This window comes from Rhipicephalus microplus, chromosome X, assembly GCF_043290135.1.
Source record: "Rhipicephalus microplus isolate Deutch F79 chromosome X, USDA_Rmic, whole genome shotgun sequence".
Taxonomy (NCBI): domain Eukaryota; kingdom Metazoa; phylum Arthropoda; class Arachnida; order Ixodida; family Ixodidae; genus Rhipicephalus; species Rhipicephalus microplus.
In genome coordinates, this window is record NC_134710.1 from 415312879 (window position 1) to 415333328 (window position 20450).

The window sequence follows — 20450 nt, forward strand, 5'->3', positions numbered from 1 at the left end:
TAATGTAGTTCCTCCCCAGCACAATCTGTCGTATTGCCCCCTTCCTTTTATCAAGGGATAACTCAAGTTCGTTCATTCATCCTTCAAGTATTGCTGCGATAGCATGTATATGGGCACTCTCGGCTGGATTCTGCATCCAGCGTGGACGTCAGCGTTGATGTAATGCACCGTATATCTATCATCATCATCATCCTGACTGCTTCCACTGCAGGACGAAGGCCTCTCCCATGTTCCGCAGTTAACTCGGTCCTGTGCTTGCTGCTTCCAATTCATACCCGCAAACTTTTTAATCTCATCTACCCACCTAACCCTCTCTCTCTCCCCCCCTAACCCACTTGCTTCTCTGGGAATTCAGGTAATTACCCTTAATGACAGCGGTTATCCTGTCTACGTGATGCATGCCCGGCCCATGTCCATTTCCCTTTCTTGAGTTCAACTATGTATACATATATGTATTTGTATACATATCTTTACATACGAAAAGGGAAAAAATCCAGCGGCATGCAGAATCTAACGTTGGACCTCTGCGTCGTGAAAGCAAGGCGTTAACTACTGAGCCACCCCGGAGCACATCGTTCACCGTTCGAACGGCAAGCTATTTATATCTACCACTTACCGCAGCTCACGAGCATCTTGGGGGGAATCGTGTTTTTATCAATACCAGCAAGATGGCGCAGTGAGCGCGCGTCACGACATCGCGAGGTGGCATCCGCTCTAATCTCCTACGCGCCCTTTGCCTGGCTTAGAGAAGGGTAGTGACGCCCCCTCGTGGGCCTTTATCTCGCGGTGGCGAGGAGTGGAAGATAGTACGCCTTGGCTGGCTTCCGGCCTTACCTGGAACGATTTTGCTGCACTTACCGGGTGCACAATAGGTCACTGCAATCATTGCAGTCTCTGTTTTTCATAAGCGCGCTATTTTCTGACGCAGCAAATTAACAAATGAGACACTTATTCGCGTGCATCCGTACCTATGAGTACGTTTCATGTGTCGTTTGTGCGTGTTAAACGCGGGGCCCGTTTCGATCTGATTTCTATTCGGCGCGTAACTTTTCAATTTGTTGCTACCTTGTTCATTGCTTCGCCTTTCCGTCAAAGCTGTGACTTTGTTTGCTTTAGGCCCTAATTGCACTTATTGAACAACGTAGCCTAGTACTCAACAACCTATCTTGTTATTTTTTACCTCGTTACCTTAATAGTGCCTATATAACCCTTGTAGAGAGTACAGAAACATGCAAAAAACGTGAGGTAAGGGCAAGGTTGTTTTGTGAATAGGTACATTATTCTGAATAGCTGGTGTGGCTTCATAATGACTACATGCCACGGTGGCCTAATGGTCAGGGTATGCAACTGCTGATACGCAGGTCACGAGATTGAATCCCGGTAGCTGCGGCCACATTTTCTATGTGGCAAAATGCTTTAGACCTGTGCACGTAGGCTTAGGTGCTGTTATAGAGCCACTGGTGCTTGAACATTATTTAACACAGCACGCGAGAAAGGGGACATAAGAGAAGGGACAAAGCGCCGTGCGGACTCGCTACTAAATATTCATTGGAAAACAAAAAAGAAAAAGAGCCAAAATCACCTCAGCCTTCCTACCCGTGTGACCCTTTAGAGCAAGAAAACAGTAGGTCAGCTGACATCTAGAAAAAAAAAACTTTGATACACCGCACGTGTACTCTCCAATGACAGAGAAATTAAGATATCGTGCTATCTAAGAACCTGACTTCGCTATCAAGTAGGGCTATGGAAGGTGCGCTAATGCATTGTTCACTCCTCTTTTTTATATATTATGCTTCACTTGTTTATGTGATTTGATCTCTGCGTGTTGAGAGAACCTAAGCTTCATAAAAAATAGAAGCCCAGTCGCATGGCAGAACATGTTCAGACACATGTGGCTATGCATTCCCTTGCAAAGAATGCCTGTGTCTCAATAATCTAATGTTAAAGCACCTACTTGTTTGGCCTATGTATACGCTACCACAAAAAATGGCAACAGATGCACGATATATTTTCTACAGTGTACAAAAGAAGTCACTGTCTGACTCCGCATCATTCTTTAGACACTTCTGACTCGTGCTTTTCAAGTTTCCGCTCAATAACCCCGCAATTCTTATTCAACCTATAAGGCGGCGAAAAAAATACTTACTCCGAACCGGCTAGCAATATTCTTTAATTTGTGGGATAATCTGTGTATGTATGGAAGTACTACTAAGTATTTGCTATATATACTATGGCCGAAGTATTGTTTTTCTTTTTCGTTTTTGTTTTCCAATAATTATTCAGATGCGAGTGAGCTCTGCGTTTTGTCCCTTCTTCCCTTGTGTCCGCGTAATCATGCGCTGTGTTGAAATATGTTCAAATACTGACATCAACTGGCCCAGCTTTCATTCCGTCTACACTAACCCCTGATGTTCAACATTTTCTAGACCATCGTTGTACTACGGTATCTCTCATAATCATATCCTAGTTTGAGACCTTGAACATAAAAAATTATTGCTAATATTGTTATCCTTAATGACAGCTTGCCGGCTTAAAAGTAGATGAAGCTTCTGGCCCTGATGCAAACAATTTTATATGCTTCTACCTAAAAGAAGGTTTTAAATTCTGCACACTAGTAGCACATTGTGTCACGCTATATCTGCTGATTTAGGAAGAAGACACCGTGAGCCACTGTGAGGGTGCACAGGATTGTTTTCTTACAATATTATCAGCTTTTTGTGTTTTCGGGCCCATCATAACTGAGATTTTCATCGACATATCACAGGCTTGTCAAACAACCGGCCTTCAAATGCCACTTAGTGCACCGACCCATGCAGAGATATACCCGGTGCCACGAAATGGGAACCAAGAACGTCACCAGAGCATCACAGCAGAGACTCGGAGCACAAATGCACAAAGTGAGCATTTTGTTTCCGCATCCACAGTATATTTTCATCAGAGTACAGGAAAAGCAAGCACCACGAATTTACAGTTAAATCTCCCCTGGAAATTTGTGTGCTTGCCCATGGGCACATGATTTGAAACCCCAGGTAGTCATAAGTCTAGCCTGCCTCAATAAGGCCTCGACATCAAATATTATTGCTAATTTTGGCCGTGAAGCTAGTTGAAGTTTACTTACAGTGAGAATCACTATCTAAAATTCTTCCAATTTATTTTGCACACGCCATCTTTTTATGGAAGTCTCTTCGCAAATGAACGTGTTGTAGAACCATGTTCGCACCGCTCTACTTCCATTGCCTTGGCCTCAGGAACGCAACCACCTCCTCGGGACCCTGCGAACCAAGAGAAAGCTCACTCAAGTGCAGCTCTCTTCCTTTCCAACTTCAGGGCTACCCTAAGTATTACGTCGATACGGTACGTTCCGATTTTATATTGCTCTGTTATTTTGGATTAACACTGTTCAGTAAATGCTTAATACCTACTTCAGTAACACGTTTCTTATTTATTTATTTATTTATTTATTCGTTTTTATTATTTATTTATTTATTTATTTATTCATCCATTATTCCATCATGATGGTCTAGTGGCCTATAGACACTCGACTGCTGACACGCAGGTCGCGTGATCGAATTTCGGTCAAGGCGGCCGCAATTTTGATAATGGTGAGAATGGCTTGAGGCCCGTGTGCTTAGATATATTAGCACGTTAAAGAACCCCATTTAGTCAGAATTTCCGGAGCCCTCCACTACGGTGTCCCTTATAATCATATGGTGGTTTCAGGATGTTAAACGTCAACTGTTGATATGATTTACTCAACAATACTGCAGATCCCATTCGAGATCTTTGCAGGAGGAGCCCATAAAAGGTAGCACAATAGAGTTATAAAAAAGAGAGCAAAGAAAAAAATTCTAGCTGAGGAAACTGGAGTCTCACTTGAACACAGTTTAATGGCTTCTGTAGCATATCCGCCACCGTGGCAATGGCATACTATAGACTGCGATGTATCCTTCCTAGAAGTTACAAAACATGCGCCTATTGCCCATATCCGAACATACTTCCTGGAAATTCAACACAAATACACACGTCCTGAGTTCTTTACAGATGCCTCCAAGTCCAACTCCTCTGTGTCCTTTGCTGCTCTCGGCCCATCCTTTTCGGATGCTGGCCCTCTACATCCAGGCACAAGTATCTTCACAGCGGAAGCTTACGCGATACTTGTGACAGCTAAACACATCAAACAATTACAAATACAAAAAGCAGTAATTTATACAGACTCCCTCAGTGTGATAACGGCTCTGCCCAGTCTTAAAAAACAAAAAAACACGGTCCTTGTCTCGCTTTACTTCATTGTGTGCACACTCTACACACTCAAACAACATGTTGTGTGCTGGGTGCCAGGGCACCGTGAGATCCAAGGCAACGTGAGGGCGGATCAGCTCGCTGCATCCGTCCACAAAAGCACTGCCCCTACACCCATATTAATCCCGGCCCTTGATCTCAAGCCGTCTCTCAAACGAAACCTCAGGGACTACTGGCAGAGCAAGTGGGATACACACACACAAAACAAACTACACATTATTAAGCCACACCTTGGTCATTGGCTGCCAGTATCAAAATCGCGTCATACAGAGGTAATACTAACGAGGCTCAGGATAGGACACACATACACGACACACTCATATCATTTGTCCGGTGGCGATCCACCATTGTGTGACAGATGTGGTGAAGCACTAACAGTTCTTCACATTTTAATTCAGTGCAAACAATTGGACACTCTAAGAAAACAACACTTTCCATTACCCTACCACAACATATACCTTTTCATCCTGCAATGTTCGTTGGTAGGGAACCGCTTTTTAGTTATAAATCATTGTTAGCGTTTTTAAATGAAATTCTTAATTTTCATATCATATACCCGGGCATTCCGTAGCACGACCTCTCCAGAGAGGTTTTCGCTGCGGTGGCTACACAACAAAGCACTTGTCTCACGGCCCGTGGCCGCAAGGGTTTGAACAAGTGAGGCACTTTTGCTAATGCCATACATGTCCACCATCGTTTTTATTATCACAAACTTTTTTCATCTATTCGCACCACACACACCATTCACGGCATGGTCATGATTTTATTTCTTGTATGTTTTTACCCGCCTTACCGCGAGGAATTTTATGACCCTTATACAGCCGCTAATCAAAATCATTGTCCACATTCCTTGTCCCATGAACTGGCGCTCTTTGCCCATCAAATGGCCCTTGCGCCAAAAAACACCATACATCATCATCATCATCATTTCTGCAAGCTTGACTGCACTGACATGAGTGCAGTGTCGCTAGACTTGTTCTTGAGGACGGCAGCATGCCTGCTGCTGAGGAATTATGTTTCACTAAACGCTTGAATATGGGTAAATTTCAGCTTAATACCCAAGCGTTCCAATAATGCTCAATCAGTGTCCGCATTTTAAGCAGCCCATTGTTAGTTCAGATGCATGAGGGTGAACAACGACCAACAAAAATAGAGCTCCGCGGAACATGCTTGCCGCCTTGCACACGTACGACAAAATACGGAGTCACATCTTGCAATAACTTGTTTCCTTGCCCATCTTTTAAAACAGTCACAAAATCTTCATTAGCACAAGACAAGTGACCGTGACATTGCTTTAAGGGAAAAATTCAACAGCGTTGAACAGCTCATGACGAAGAGTGAATGCTGAATTTCATCAATCGGATCTTACCGTCTTGTTATGTTGTGCTGTTGGTTGTTCGCTTCGATAGTTAATAATTTTTTTTGCTTCTAAAGACGAAGGTTTATAAATAAAAGAAATCATTCAAGAATGGGATGTTCTTTCTACACACTTCAAAAGATGTCATCAAACGAGTAATTTGCTGCTTACATTGTACCAGAAAAAAAAAAGCAATGCGTCTACTTTTCCATCTGCGAAAGCATATAAAAGAGTATTCTACAGTGTGTGTGTTTGTATAGGAGTGCAAATGAAAAACAATCGCTGCAGCTACATTGCAGTGTTTATTATTATTATTATTCGATGCGGCTTCATTTTTCAAAACCACTGTATGATTGAGAGACACCGTAATGGGAGGCTCGGGAAGTTTAGAACACATGCGTTTTTAAGCCGCTCCTACTTGTAAGCACGCTGGCGTCAGCCAGTTTTTCTCCATCACAATGAAGCCGCCTCGCTCAAAGCTGTAGGATTTTTATATAGAGCAGCCCCATTTAAAGGTCCTGGATCACTTCTACAAGTAATCGTTGAATCAGTTCACAACTGAAATTCATTACCTCTTTGATCGACGGCCGCAAGCACTTTGAGAACCCATCAAGGGAGCAGTGTTGATAAACGGACAAAAAGCAAGTTTGAGAGCGGGCTAGTAGGTATTTATTCTCCTAAACAGCTGAAGCGCAAAAACGAGTCACAATGAACTAAGAAAAAAACGAGGGCAATCGGTTGTCCCCGTTGTTTCCTTTGTCTGTTTCCGTCATGATGGTTTCTACTTTATTTCACTGATCGGCCACAGTGGTCTAGTAGTTATGCTGTTCACCTGGAAGGTCAAGGGATCATATGCTGTTCACCTGGAAGGTGAAGGGATCAAGGGAAGGTCGAGGGTCAAGGGATCAAGCCGCATTTTTGGTAGAAGCGAATACGCTCGAGTACCACGTTTATAGGTCTTCGTGCATGTTCAAGAAACCCAAGTGGTCTAAATTTCCGGAGCTCACCACTATGGCGTCTGATAATTATATCGTGGTTTTAGTTGTTAAATCCTATTAATTATTATTACTTTTATTCCTTTTTCTAAACCCGCAGCTAACTTTCAGCGATATTGAGAACGCGCTGGCGTAGCCTAGTTCTACTATATATTGTGTGCAGTAATGGTACTATCGAGCACAGCGCGAGCACGTAATCCCACGATGGTTGTGGAAACTATGGAGCTCGTCATGCACTAATCAGCCAATCAGCGTTAATCAAATTGACGCCATCAGCTAAATTACACCTGTCGCACCAGTTGACATTAAAAGATCACTTGTTTTATGTGCGTATTGGAAACATGATTTCCAGTTTTTTTGGCGCGTGCTGCTCTACAATGGTGGACTTTAGGCTTCGCAGGAGCGTCGATTACCAATCAGCCGCATTCTTAAGCATTGTTTAAAGCGTGTTGCGTGGCTCCTTTACGTGGTATGTGTGTAAATAGGTATTCGTAATCAGAAAATTTGTCTGTACTTTTACAAAATAACTTGGGGTACTTTAAAAAGTACTTACATAGACAAATAAAAAAATTATTTTGAGGCAGTCAAGTGCCGGTAGTTTCGGACATGAGCTACCTCGAGGCGCAAACACTTTGCAGTAAATAAAGTGACTTTAACGTAACTAACAACCTTAGTTTATTCACCTTTGTGGGCTCAAAAACAACCTAAATAAAATATCGGGGCTTACTCGCAATTGGGTCATTTAAAGTAAATTAGTTAAACGTTATTGAGCTATACGTCTGTAACTGGCTACCAAGATCAAAAACTAGTTGAACATATGTTACTCTCCCGGCTTTGAATAAGACCTACACGCGCATAGCACACGTATGCTCGTTTTGTACGGTCGTGTCTCACCCAGCTTTAATGGACGTGCGAGCCACTTACTCTTCTTCATATCGTTACACTGTTCTGAACTGGACGCCAGAAGGAAGTAGCATTTTTACTACTTATCCAACCACCAGCTGGTTCTAATTCATTTTTTAGTGTTCATAAGTAGAGAACATATTTTTAAACACAAGTTCTTGGTAAATTTAAATGAACACATACGTAGTACTCATGTGTCTATCTATATTCCCAAGCCAACCGTAGCAATGTCTCTAATTTGAGGATGCTTTGCTAGTTGCGTTAAAAAGCGGCTTTGAAATGACCTTAGGGCTATCGCAGTTTAGTACCATGATCTCTTTCTCTCTCCCTCGCCCACACACCTACACACACGCACACGTACACAGACATTTTCACGCCTTTTAATGGCTATGTTTCGATGTACTATAGAGAGCAATATCAGCTCCGACAAGCGAGTGCGTGGCGAATAGCCTCGAACCCTATACATCGACTTATTGCAGCGGCCGCTTCCGGAAACAAAGGGGAAGGGTGGCACGAGGCCGTTTACTGTTGACACTCCCACTGCGATAGCATTGCTGAAAAAATTTGCAGCTTACCCACGCAGTGAATGATGATGAGTCGGGTGAAGCTTCGAAGAGTTGTATCCGGATAGCGTAAATTATCCGCTGGCCGCATCTGTCTGTCTGTGTGCCTGCCTGCCTGTCTGTCTGTACATCCGTCCGTCCATCTATCTAGTGAACACTCCAAGTACCGCCATCTCGCATCTTTTCATCTTATAATCATCATGTATAACTACCCCTATCCAGTGGACATTTCAATGACTAAAACGAGAGAAGGCTACTGCATACAGCAGACGCACGAGCCACGCTTTAAGGAGCTTCGCTCCTAAAACGCAGCCTATAACATGTAATCTGCTGCTAGCAATCATATGAGCACATGTGAACGCTTACTGTCAAATCTACTCGGGCTGTGCAGCTTATCGGCTGGGACGCAGTTTACCATGGTGAAGGGGCTTTCTTTGCATATATATGCGCATCCGTCTCTTACATTGTTTATGGTGACTTATAACTGCGTGTTAACATTGCAATTGGCCGTCGGCACGCGGTAACCAGCCGTTTCACAGCGATGATCATGCGGGAGTGCCAATACTCAGTGTAAGAGCGCCTACCTTTCCTATTGGATTTCGGCAGCGCCATCAACGTATCACGTTATCTCGACTTCATGGCTATTAGCCACGCACTCGCGTCTTGGAGCCCATATTGCTCATGATATTACGGTAAAATCTGGTTAATACGACCCTCAATTATTTCCAAAAGTCGAAAATTCTGGCCTGTTTTTTGGTCCCGTCAAGCATAATTATTGTTTAATAACACCAAACTCTCGCTAATCGGGACATATTTGGCCGGTAAACAGTTGCGTGGACTGATACTCGGAGCGCGTCAAGCACGAAGCACGACAAACGTGCGACGCAGCAGTGTAAAAGAGGCAGTCGCAAACAGCAGCCGTGCGCCTTCAGAAAGGCGTGGTGACCACTCACAAACCACAATAGCATTATTGCTTATTGACGACCAGCACTTCCGCGGCTCGAATAGATTTGTTTTTGTTTTTTTAGGGGAGAAGCTCCTTAAAGCGGCACCTGTTCGCCCCTCGTCGTAGTACGTAACATGTCTTACGCTTTGACCTGCAAGGTGGTGGTGGTGGAAGATTTCTCCTGTGAATTGTTTAACCATAAAAAATTCACAGCGTGCGCGTAACTAAAAGCCGAATTCTCCTGTCTCTCATTCCCCAATAGTAGCAATTGGCATGTACATTGAGCACTATCTGACAAGAAAGGGTTGCTGCGTTATACTCGCTGGACGTAACCACCTTGGTTTTAGAAAGGTTTAGCGAGCGTTGGGCCGCAAGCCATGAATACAGTGAGCTATTATATACCATGAACTCGAGGTGGTTAAAGGTGGGAAGTAGACATGAAACGCAAGCCGTAAGAAAGTGTGCGTGTGCCACCTCTCGTGTAGTCCTTGGAATGTCCGCTGGATGGCGGTGCTTCTAGATGCGGAATATAAGATGAAAAGATGTGGCATGGTGGTACTTCAAGTGTTGACAAGATGTACGAATGGCAGACAGACATATGCATGGACGGATCCATGGTTGGCTGCACGGACGGATGGACGCATGGACGGATGCCGGGGCGGATGCATAGACTAACGCAGTAACGGATGCACGGATGGACGGGCGGACGCAGGAACGGACGCACGCACGGACGGGCGGATGGACGCATGGTCGCACAGATGGACGCATGGAAGGACAGAAGCAAGAACGAATGGGCGGACGGATGTTCGCCCCACTCTCCATCATTCCCCCCGGGAATTTGCTGCCATTTTTTTTCATGATGCTCGGCACGTGGGCAAAAATCGCATGGGCTCCACCCTTGAGTGGGTCGATAGCAAATGGCGTCAAAGCTGTGGTTTCTTTCACAGCAAATGCAGCACTCGGTAAGCTCTTTTTAACCTCGGGCAATGTGCGAGGAATAACATGCAACTGAAACGCACTGGAAGCTCTTGAATATCAAGTGCTGCGGAGCGAATGCCGGCGTAGGCAAGCTGGCTTGCTGAGTGGTAATAGCTCACTGGTCAGTTTCCAGCGCATTTCTTGCGCCACAAAAATTGATGGTTGCGGCACGTGATAGACAATGAGTTCACAGCAGTAGTTTAGACCGAAATGCATTTCGGTGGGAGCACGTGCTCGCTAGGCAGGCAAATATGGTCGAGTGTCATTTTTTGCTCAAATGCTACTATTCTCTAGGGGCACCAGCCCTGTGTGTCACCCTCTGCTAACAATCCTGGTTCATAGCACGTTTTTTTTTTTCAAAATACACAGAGATTTAAGGACTTGTCACATTGCGACCATAGTCACGAATGAGAATAATATGTGGCTTTATATCCAAAACACGACCAGATAATTCGCGAATGACAACAAGAAATGAGAAATATTACGGCTTGTACGCAGCTATTACACAAATGTATAGGGTACTTTCACCGAGAAAATGTAAATTCATGGATGTAATATACACCTGCATGATGTTTCATGATAATTCTGATGATTTTGCATTCAGCCAATTAGGAGATTTCTTCAAGTCCTGTCCGATACAAATTCATGGTTTTTGTGTGTTCATCTGACCGTTTGTGTCGGCCCGAGTTCAGAGCTTGTTCAGGTAAAGCCGCGCGGACTGGGCCCACGACTAGGAAACCCGATCCCGGCCAGAGCCCCCAGAAAAGTTCCACCTACATAGCCCAACCGGGCCCTACCACTAGTCTATCCCGACAGAGGCCAGATCTAATAATCTATGTGGTGTCGACAGCAAGGCGTTTAGAGGGTGTTGGAATCGAGTTCGAGTATTTTGAAGTAGCAAATATTTAAGCTTTTTTGGCGAATTACTCGATAACTACCCTATTGAAAATCCTGGGATGATGGTGGATGCTGGAAGTTCAATATCCGCGATGTGTTTCTTTCATGTGATGTTTAGAAGAGTAGAGGTGTCACTGTGAGCATGAGAATAAATGATTTACATCGGCGCGCAGGTTACAAATATTTGGGCTCCAGTTCGCAATTGCCCCTTTCAATGTTAGAGCAGAACACAGCAGTCACTTGACCTCGCCATGCTAGAATTGCAACTCTGGTGATTCTTGCACACTCTATTGTTTGAGTCATACTTTTAAGTTAACGAAGCGCGTGCGAATATGCATAAACTTTCACTTTAGACTTGCGTCGAGACGAGCCGCAGCGAATTTGACCTTCACCCTTCTGATCTACCACCATGATTTGCGCCATAGGTAAGTCATACCGACCAAGCCCGTACAAGTCTTATCGGCACTTCTGGGTTTCAGAATACACAATTTTGACGATAAAAATGACAATACAGCACAGCTGCGGCATCACTCAACCTAAAGAAAGCCTTTTTTATTGTGTATGGTGTCCGCGCAAGAAGCAACAAACATCGATGCGATGCGCTTGCAGCATTTCCACCAAATGTACGCCTCTCCTTACCGACAGCCGCGGCTCGCACTCGCCAGCACTTCAAAGGCTCCCATGCGAGAACATAGACACATCAAGTCGTCTGCTTACTAAACCAACATAATATAATGCTTTTGGTGCACTGCATTCGTTTGCGCCAAGCCGTTATATAGTTGTTCCTAACGACAGAGTAACAACGGTGCACTGGCACGACTGCGCTGTGCGTTGCGCGAACAAAAACATCAAGATCAATTGTGTAGGCGTATCTATCAAATGAGCATAGAAGCTTCATAAAGTCTGAACTGATATCGCCCTTTGCAAGCAGCAAGAAACACATAATAAACTTGGCAGTAGCCGCCGATAAACTCTACCTGCTCCTCAGTCCACTAAGTTGGTTTTTTCTTTCGGATGTAAATTGTAACAGAAACATAGCGCTGTTACCATTATCGCAGTGGCAATCGTTACAGGTGCAGGTCCCGTTCTTCCCGAATAAGTGACAAACAGAACTGAAGTTAAACAGTGATTTTGTGCGTTGACTATTTCTTCAACACCCAAGTTGTCATCTGTCGGCATGGCGCAGTGGTTAGTGTGCTTAGTTAGAAATTCGAAGGTAGCAGGTTCGATTCCACGCTGTCGCACCTTTTTTTACGGGTGCTTTCTACATCGTTTTTATACAAATATTTTTATTATTTCTTTAGTGGCAGCTCGTCAAGGTGGTTCTGACGCTGCTTCGCGCTCCACCATTGCCGGCTGGAGCGCTCCATCAACCTTCCGCTCCATCATACGCCACCATACACCATGTGCCACCAACATTTCCACCGCTATAATCCACCAAAATGGTGGATTGTGGAACCCCCATTCTTATGATGGACGTTTTTTGAATAGGGTATTATGCTTTAACCAACGGTAATGTTTCGCAAAAAGGGCGCCCATGATGAAAACGGCTTAGCGGACATACCGGGTATGAAGAACGCTTGTTTGGCAGTGGTGCACTGCACTTATTTTTTCTACAAGTGCAATAGAGGTCATTGAGGGCGTTTTATAGCAGGTGTTGTAGCATGGAAAAAATTTTGCAGAATGGGTTTAATTTTGATAGGGAGCACAATACACCAGAAGAAAGAAGACAAGGATCCAGTGGTTATGTTATAAGATATATGCGCTTTTATCTTCCAAAACCATGAGAACATTTCAAGAGGCGCCGTGAAGGAGGGCTACAGAAACTCTGATCTTCTGCTGTTTAACGTGCATGGACCTAGCACAGAACAAGGACCTCTATCAATTTGCCTATATTGACGGGTGACCGCCGTCGCCGAGATCAAACTAGCAACCATCGGGTAAACAGCCGCGGGCACCTTTGACACGAATATATCACATCTAACAAGAACAGAAGGCTCTTCTTTTTCTTTTGACGGCCATTTCTATTATTTATAACATGTTCTAACAACCAAGCCAATTGTGCACTCTTCTCGTTAAGTAGCACCTCCCTTCAGCATAGTAGTATCTTGCGATAAATGGTAAATGAAGAGAAAAAAAATCATTTCTTAAAATTTTGTTGTAATCGCACTTACCTAGTTAAAGGTAGACCAGGTGCATTAACCTTGTGCAGCTTTTAGGAATACGTATAGGCAGCCGGAAGAAAAAAAAAAACTTCATTTGTCATACTTTTTCACACAAACCACCACGGTTAGTAAACACAGTCTGTAAGCTTTTGTTACGTAGTGTATACCTTTCTTCGCATGTTATTACAAAACAATCATCAAGATAATGACGCTTTAGGCGCTCCATGCGCATTTGTATCACATATCCTGCTGCACTAAACTTTCTTGCAGTGCTTTCACTAGCCACAGGAGAGCATATTATCTACTTTGTTATGCTGCAGGCATCACTACTCATTGTTCCTAACTTTCGCCACTGAAGCAAATGTAGGACATACTTGTGTACCTCCGTAGAAAAAGGATAGCTGTTAGGCTCATTCCTTCATTTCTACTGTTCTCGAACGATAGGCCAATTTGGAAAATTGTTTATAAAACTCCCCTTTTAGGCCTTCACACTGAACATTTTAGCGGTGTATGTTATGCATGATTTGTACCTCGCTCTTTCTTTTTTGTATTGCCTAACATATTAGTCCATGTCTTTCTAGCGATGATTGCAAGGTAGAAATTAGCCATTCGACAAAGCGCGTTGGGCTGGCGGAATGTAAACGAAGGGATTTTGATGTACTCGTATTCTAAGGGTTCGTTTGAGTTTGGTAAAAAAAATACGGTGCGACTAAGCTCCTCGACGCTCACTCATTGAATGCACAAGCCTCGAGATCGGAGGACATATCTCGGCATTGAATTCATAATTGTTGTCTTTGAAAGAACACATTTTGTCAAGCGCATTTACTTTGCCTCACGCCTTGTTTAACGTACGCTATTCATGTGCATTCCAATGTGGTTGTGGCTGTACCACGTAGCTCCCGAACTATAGAGTGTGGGGGCCTTAGACACATGGTTCGCGGGTTGCATGCAACATGACACATCTCGCTAGTGATGTGTGGTCCGGGAAGCACTCTCTGTTTTATTTTTTATTTCTGTATAAACACGCTCTAAACGCCTACAGCCATGGCTGATTTAAAGCATTTTTGTGACCACCCTTCCACTAGCACCCTGTGGTCACCAAGTGTTTACGATAACCGCTAACCAAAACCATATATTGGTTGACCTCGAGATGTAAGATCAATCGTCGTGTGTGATCGTAGAATTGAGGACCATTCCTCAGCAAAAACAGTTCATGCTTGAATTTGGTTTTGGACCACGTTTCCACTTAGCATAAATGCGCATTGATAGAATGTTGATTTAGATATAATTATTGCATTGGTAGATATTTCATAGGGTTTACTCACTATTTATCACTTAATGGAACGTACTGCTTCAAGCAATGAACATGAAAGCATAAACTTTCTGTTCCAGGAAGCTTCTTCACCACACCTATATAACACTGGGTAAAAACTTGGCTGGAATCAGATCAAGACGAAAGTACCCCTTCCGTGGTAGACAATCTGGATCATCCCCAAAGGTGGCTACGTGTAACGAGAGCCTTGATGTGAATAAGGCGACGCTTAGAGCTGCTTTTTCTGGGTGTTGTACGTCTGTGGAGCAACCAGATTCTTCAAATGACAGTTTCGATTCATCGTCCAGTGGAACAGAGGTAAGCGGATGTAGAAAGTCAATTCACTATCGCAGTCAATAGACACAAAAAGTCGCATCTGAAAAAAAAACACTGTTTTTCTTTTTGCACCTTTCGTGGTTGACACATTATGGGGAAAAATCACTGTGAAAAGTTAAAGAGTGTTAGGTTAGATAGTTATAGGTTAAAAGGACGGAAGGTGAAAAGGAAGGAAAGGCAAGAAGCTCAGCCAAAGAAGCATCCAGATTGCTATTGTACGCCGGGGAAGTAGTAGTGATCGAGCGATTAGGATAGAGAAACAGAAGACAGAATCAACAATTCGTAGGTTCCACGAACCATAGAAATCAATGATATGCGAAGCGCGAATGAGGAAGGTTCAATATTTCATTGAAATCAGCACAGCGTTACGAGGCGGAAGGAAATTATGGCTTGCATTACTTGCAGGTGATAATTATCATGTTAGCGCCTGGCATTTGTGTTCGTTATCCATTCACTTAACCTAATACCAAAATGGTTATGTGTAAAGTTAGTGAAACGGCCGCCACAGCACTATGAGCGTAGCGTGTACTCATGTTTTACATGACACGTATGTCATGCTCCTTACGTTTGGACGTGCCATTTACCTTAGTCGCCGCAAGCGCCTCATGGCCGTGGCATCTAGTCATGTTCTTACATGACACGCATGTCATGATTATTATGTTTGGACGTGCAATTTACCTGCGTCGAATATTCGCCTCATGTAATACAAAATTTGGTATATGTGAAGCTAGCGAAACGGCCGCGAGCACATCATGAGCATGAAATTTAGTTATGCTCTAACATGACAGCATGTCATAGCTGTCATGTTTGCACCAGACATATACTTTCATCGTCAATTCACGTCACTTTATACGAAATTTGGTCGCCGAAGGGGCGACGTCGCAAGTAGGTGTTTGGTGTGAAGTGACACCGCGGACCCAAGCTAACGGAGGCATGTCAACTCCCTCCCACGCTTAGCCGTACGTGACTTTGCCGTGTCCAGGGAAAAGGAGGTCCTGGGGGTTGAGCCGACGCCGGTTGATTGAATTGTTTAAGGCCCCCCAGCAAAGGCAACATACCACTTTTGCCCAGGGGAGGGAAGTGATTTTAATTGAAAAGAAGAAAAAAGTGAGCCCTGTAACTGTCTCTCAGGAGGAGTACACCTCAACAGTAGCTCAAGAGGGATGGGGGTAGAGAAGGAATTAAAACGATAGGATTAAAAGGTAAAGAGAGCGGGGCGCAGGACCAGCGAACGATGGAAGTAAAGAGAAGACAGGAAAGATGGACATGGTTGCAGGAGTCCGAGGACGGGGCACTACTGGAGAGAGCTCTTGTCGGCACCAGGACATGGCATACGGCAAGTCCAGTGGCCAGCTACGCCGACGTCAAAAATTGTGAGGGCACAACTGGTCGGCACGAAATCCAGTGAGCGAGTTCCTTTGCCCCGGCTTCACGTAGAGGCTATCCCTGGGCCGACCCACCCAGGGGAACTCGGCAGTCACCTTTTCCTGTCTTTCTTTCCCCTGATCTTCGTCTTTTTCTCTCTTTCAATCTTCTCTGTGATCTCCTCGCTTCTGTTTACTTCCATTTTTCAGGTGGCAAGGGTTAATCTTGTGTATGTGCCCTCTCTTGGTCACATAATATTGGGTTATCGTGGCCTTGCATATCTGGCGCTGGCATGCCTTTTTATAATTTTCCTGCTGCGTCCCCACGTTGGGCTTCATGGTGGGCGGCTGGCATGGCTGCCGAATTTATATATACCTTATGGCCTTTTTTCTATTTCCCAAACTGTCTGATCGCCTTCCTATAAGAGGCAGTGCACTGAAGGAACACTGAATGTCTTCATAAATCTTGAAGAATCCTCCCGTGCTTCCAGGTGATCACTGTGAAACATAAAAGAACGCAAGAAAAATCTCTCCATTTGTCGTATCAAAGTGTCTGACCAATACCATTGCTCCAGGTTATCAAGCAACACGTGTAGTAAGTAAGTACATTCTTCTTGAAGTCCAAAGCAAGGCCCAGTGTAAAAACCTAACAAAACTCAACTTTTTTGGAACCAAACATATATCTATCACACCACACCGTTCCCGGAACAGTCTTGGAGGCGTAGTGTCTGATTAAAGCCTAATTACCCTGACACAGAGTGAGCTCCTTGAGGGCTGGAACGTATAGCTCGTAACGCATGAGAGAGATTAGAATTAGGCGTGGCAACAAAAAAACCCCGCCAAAGCACCTCATTTTACATTTTGTACAAGCACACTTCCACAATATATCGAAACAGGTTACTTAAAGTTAAAGGCCTGACCCTACATCCCCAACCCCCGATATTGTTTTAGGTGGCAGGGTTTCGGACACGGCTCTCAGAGCTGCCGCGGCAGTCAAACCTGTGCAAGGTGTAGTTCGCACGAAAACGCTACAGATAAATCGGAAGATGAAACTCGCCACTGCGCAAACTGCTACGGTGGACATTCTGCTTACTCTCGCACGCGTCCTACATTAAACACGAAAAAGGAATACACTCAATGTAAATTGAAACATCTCGTTTAGGGAGGCACGAAAACATCTACGTTTGCAGGATGCTTCGTTCATTGAGGTGGCACGAAAGGGGGCAGTGCCACGAAGATCCGCGGCGCCCTCACGTAGCACACAAAGTGGACGGGTGGCAGCGCCATTCACCCCCTCAGCGGAAGTAGCAAGGGCTCTTTCGCCACCAAAAGGCTTCCAGGTCTCCAGAACTGAAGCTTCAGGGCCTTCTGTTTTGACAGATATCCCTAAGACTTCTGTGCCCACACGCGTGAACCGCGAGCGGGCATCCAGCACCTCGCCCGAGGTGATAGACACAACAGCAAGTCCATTGATGTCTTCGGCGCTGAAGGATAGGTGCGGCTCCGAGTGACTCCAAAGTTTGGAGCACGCCAGAAAGTCAAAAGTCATCATCGCTGGGCCTGACAAGGGCTCTTGACTTAATGTAAAACTTCGTTTAGTACACACATCACTCATTTGCACTCATAATGGATACACAAATTATACGATGGAACGTCAGAGGGCTGCTTAGAAACATCAATGATATCCAGGAACTCCTATACAAACATTCAACAAAAGTGCTTGTGTACAAGAGCCACACATAAATTCCAGGAAAACCAATTTTCTACGCCTTTATGTAATATCCAGAAAGGACCACAATGACGCTTTAGCGTCATCTGGTGGTGTGGTCATTATAGTTGATCAGGACGTATCACGTACACATCTACCACTACAAACATCCCTTAGGCAGTGGCTGTTCGAACAGTTCTTTAAAACAAACTCCTCACCATCTGCTCTCTTTACACACCCCTACACCACCGTCTTGAAAAACGAGAGTTCCAGTCCTTAATAGATCAACTACCTGAACCCTATCTAGTCCTTGGGGACCTGAATGGTCATAGTGGTCTGTGGAGTGATTCTCGCTGCGACAGCCGAGGTCGTCTCATTGAAAAGTTCCTTTTTTTCTTACGGTGTCTGTTTTTTGAATAGTAAAAAAGCAACATATTATACCCTTGCCAACCAAACTTGTTCCTCCATAGACCTCAGTATCGCATATTCTCCATTTGTACCATTACTCCAATGGAAACTTATAAAAGTCCCTACGGAAGTGACCATTCTCCTGCCGTTTTGAGTACACCAATATCATAAGAATGTCTTTCACGTGTTCCGAAATGGGTGACATACAAAACCGACTGGGATAAGCTTCATAACATTACTTATTTAGGTTGGACTGACATATGTTGGTTAAGCATTGATGAAGCTGTGCTGTACTTCAAAGCTTTCCATATTGATGCAGCAACTAAGTTCATTCCGCAAACATCTGGATTGCCCGGCAAGCGACATGTCCCGTGGTGAAATACTGGGTGTCGTAATGCGCGAAAAGAGTGGAACAAGGTGAAGAGGTTGCTTCGGAACTAACTGACAGCCGAAAATCTTGACAGCGTTTAGAAAATCAAGTCTCATGGCAGGAGAACGCGTCGGCAGGCCAGAAGAGAAAGCTGGCACAACTTTTGATAAGGGATCAATTGATATACACAAGAAGGTAAAGTCTGGAACATGGTTGGTACGGTAGCAGGAAGTCAAGTGTACTCACTCCCGCTCGTAAAAACACAGTGACAGCCTGGAAGATCCGGCAAACTTCCTCGGTGCACACTACGAGCAGGTGTCTAACTGTCCACACTATACTGTAGCTTTCCAAACATATAAAGCAAGAAGATAAAAGCAGAAACTAGAACACAAGTGTACAACATTCGAGGCAAACAACCAACCTTTCAACTTAGCGGAGCTGCAAACATCACTTAACTTCTGCAGTAATATTTCCCCGCGTCACATATAAAATGTTGAAAAACCTGCCATTCACAACACAAAAAACTTTGCTCTCCTCTATACAATGCTATCTTGCTTTCTGGCACCATTCCTACTTCCTGGAAAGAGGCTATTATTATTCCTATTTTGAAACAGGGCAAGGAACCTTCCTAAGTTTCGAGTTATTGGCCCATTGCACTTACAAGCTGCCTTTTCAAACTTTTTGAAAAGATGATGAACCGCCGACTGTTACATTTGCTTGAAGCACACAATCTGCTCTACCGATTCCAGAGTGGGTTTCGAGAGGATAGATCCACCACCGACCATCTGGTGCGTATTCAGGTAGAGATCCGAGACGCTTTCGTCCACAAACAATACTTCCTCTCTGTTTTCCTCGATATCGAGAAGGCTTACGACACAACATGGTGTTTTGGCATATTAAGACACTTTTCTCACCAGGTGTGCGTGATAGAATGCTTTTCATAATCGAGAGTTACTTGTCCAATCGGACATTTCGTGTCCATGTGGGAAGTGTTCTCTCCCAAATATTTGTACAAGAAACGGGAGTACCGCAAGGCGGTGTACTTATTTGCACACTATTTATTACCAAAATGAATTCCTTGCACCTGTCTATACCCCGCATTATGTTCTATTGTACATCTGTCGTTGACGTCCAGCTTGGCTTTAAATCATGAAACCTGGCATTGTGTGAGTGGCAGGCTCAGCTAGGTTTAAACAAGGTCTCCAAATGGGGAGAGGAAAATAGAATCCGACTGAACCCGCAAAAAAGCACACGTGCCTTGTTCTCCCAAAACCGAGGCATCCACTTAGAACCTGACATTCAACTGAATGGTCAACTTCTGCCTGTTAATGCCGAGCATAAATTCTTAGGCCTATTCTTGGACAACAAACTAACTTTCATACCGCACATTAAGTATTTAATAACAATGTGTAAAAGCCATAAATGTTCTAAATGTGTTGTCACGTACAACATGCGGTAGTCGCAGGCACTGTCTCAATAATAGGTATAGAAGCCTCATTCACACCCGTTTAGACTATGGGGCCGTAGTTTAACAGTCTGCGGCTCAATGTGCTTAGAAGATGCTAGGCCCCATGCACCATTTTGGCATTCGCCTTTCTACGGGTGCTTTTCGCTCCAGCCCCGTAGAAATCATCTACGCTGAGTCAAATGAGTGGTCGCTTCATCTGTGGAGAACTTACGTGTCCTTTATATATTCCCTTAACTTGAAATCAGACAAGACGCACCCCTCATACTACACTATTAAAGTTTTGCCGAGCACCATTTTGTTTCAAAACAGGCCTTCGGTGAGGCAGCCCTACTCAGTTCACCCGAAGAATCTAGCTGAGCAAACTGGTGTGTCACTTGAACA

General features: G+C 44.3%; 1 protein-coding gene across 2 annotated transcripts in view; it reads left to right on the top strand.

Annotated features, from left to right (window-relative positions):
• The window catches only part of LOC119161892 (uncharacterized), a 55483-nt gene that overhangs the window by 11576 nt on the left and 23457 nt on the right, over positions 1–20450 (top strand). For both annotated transcript variants that reach the window (XM_037414397.2, XM_075880288.1), the window contains 3 exons: positions 2765–2897; positions 3249–3354; positions 14496–14733. In XM_037414397.2, the coding sequence (XP_037270294.2) occupies positions 2765–2897; positions 3249–3354; positions 14496–14733 (477 nt within the window). The remainder of the gene's footprint in view (positions 1–2764; positions 2898–3248; positions 3355–14495; positions 14734–20450) is intronic.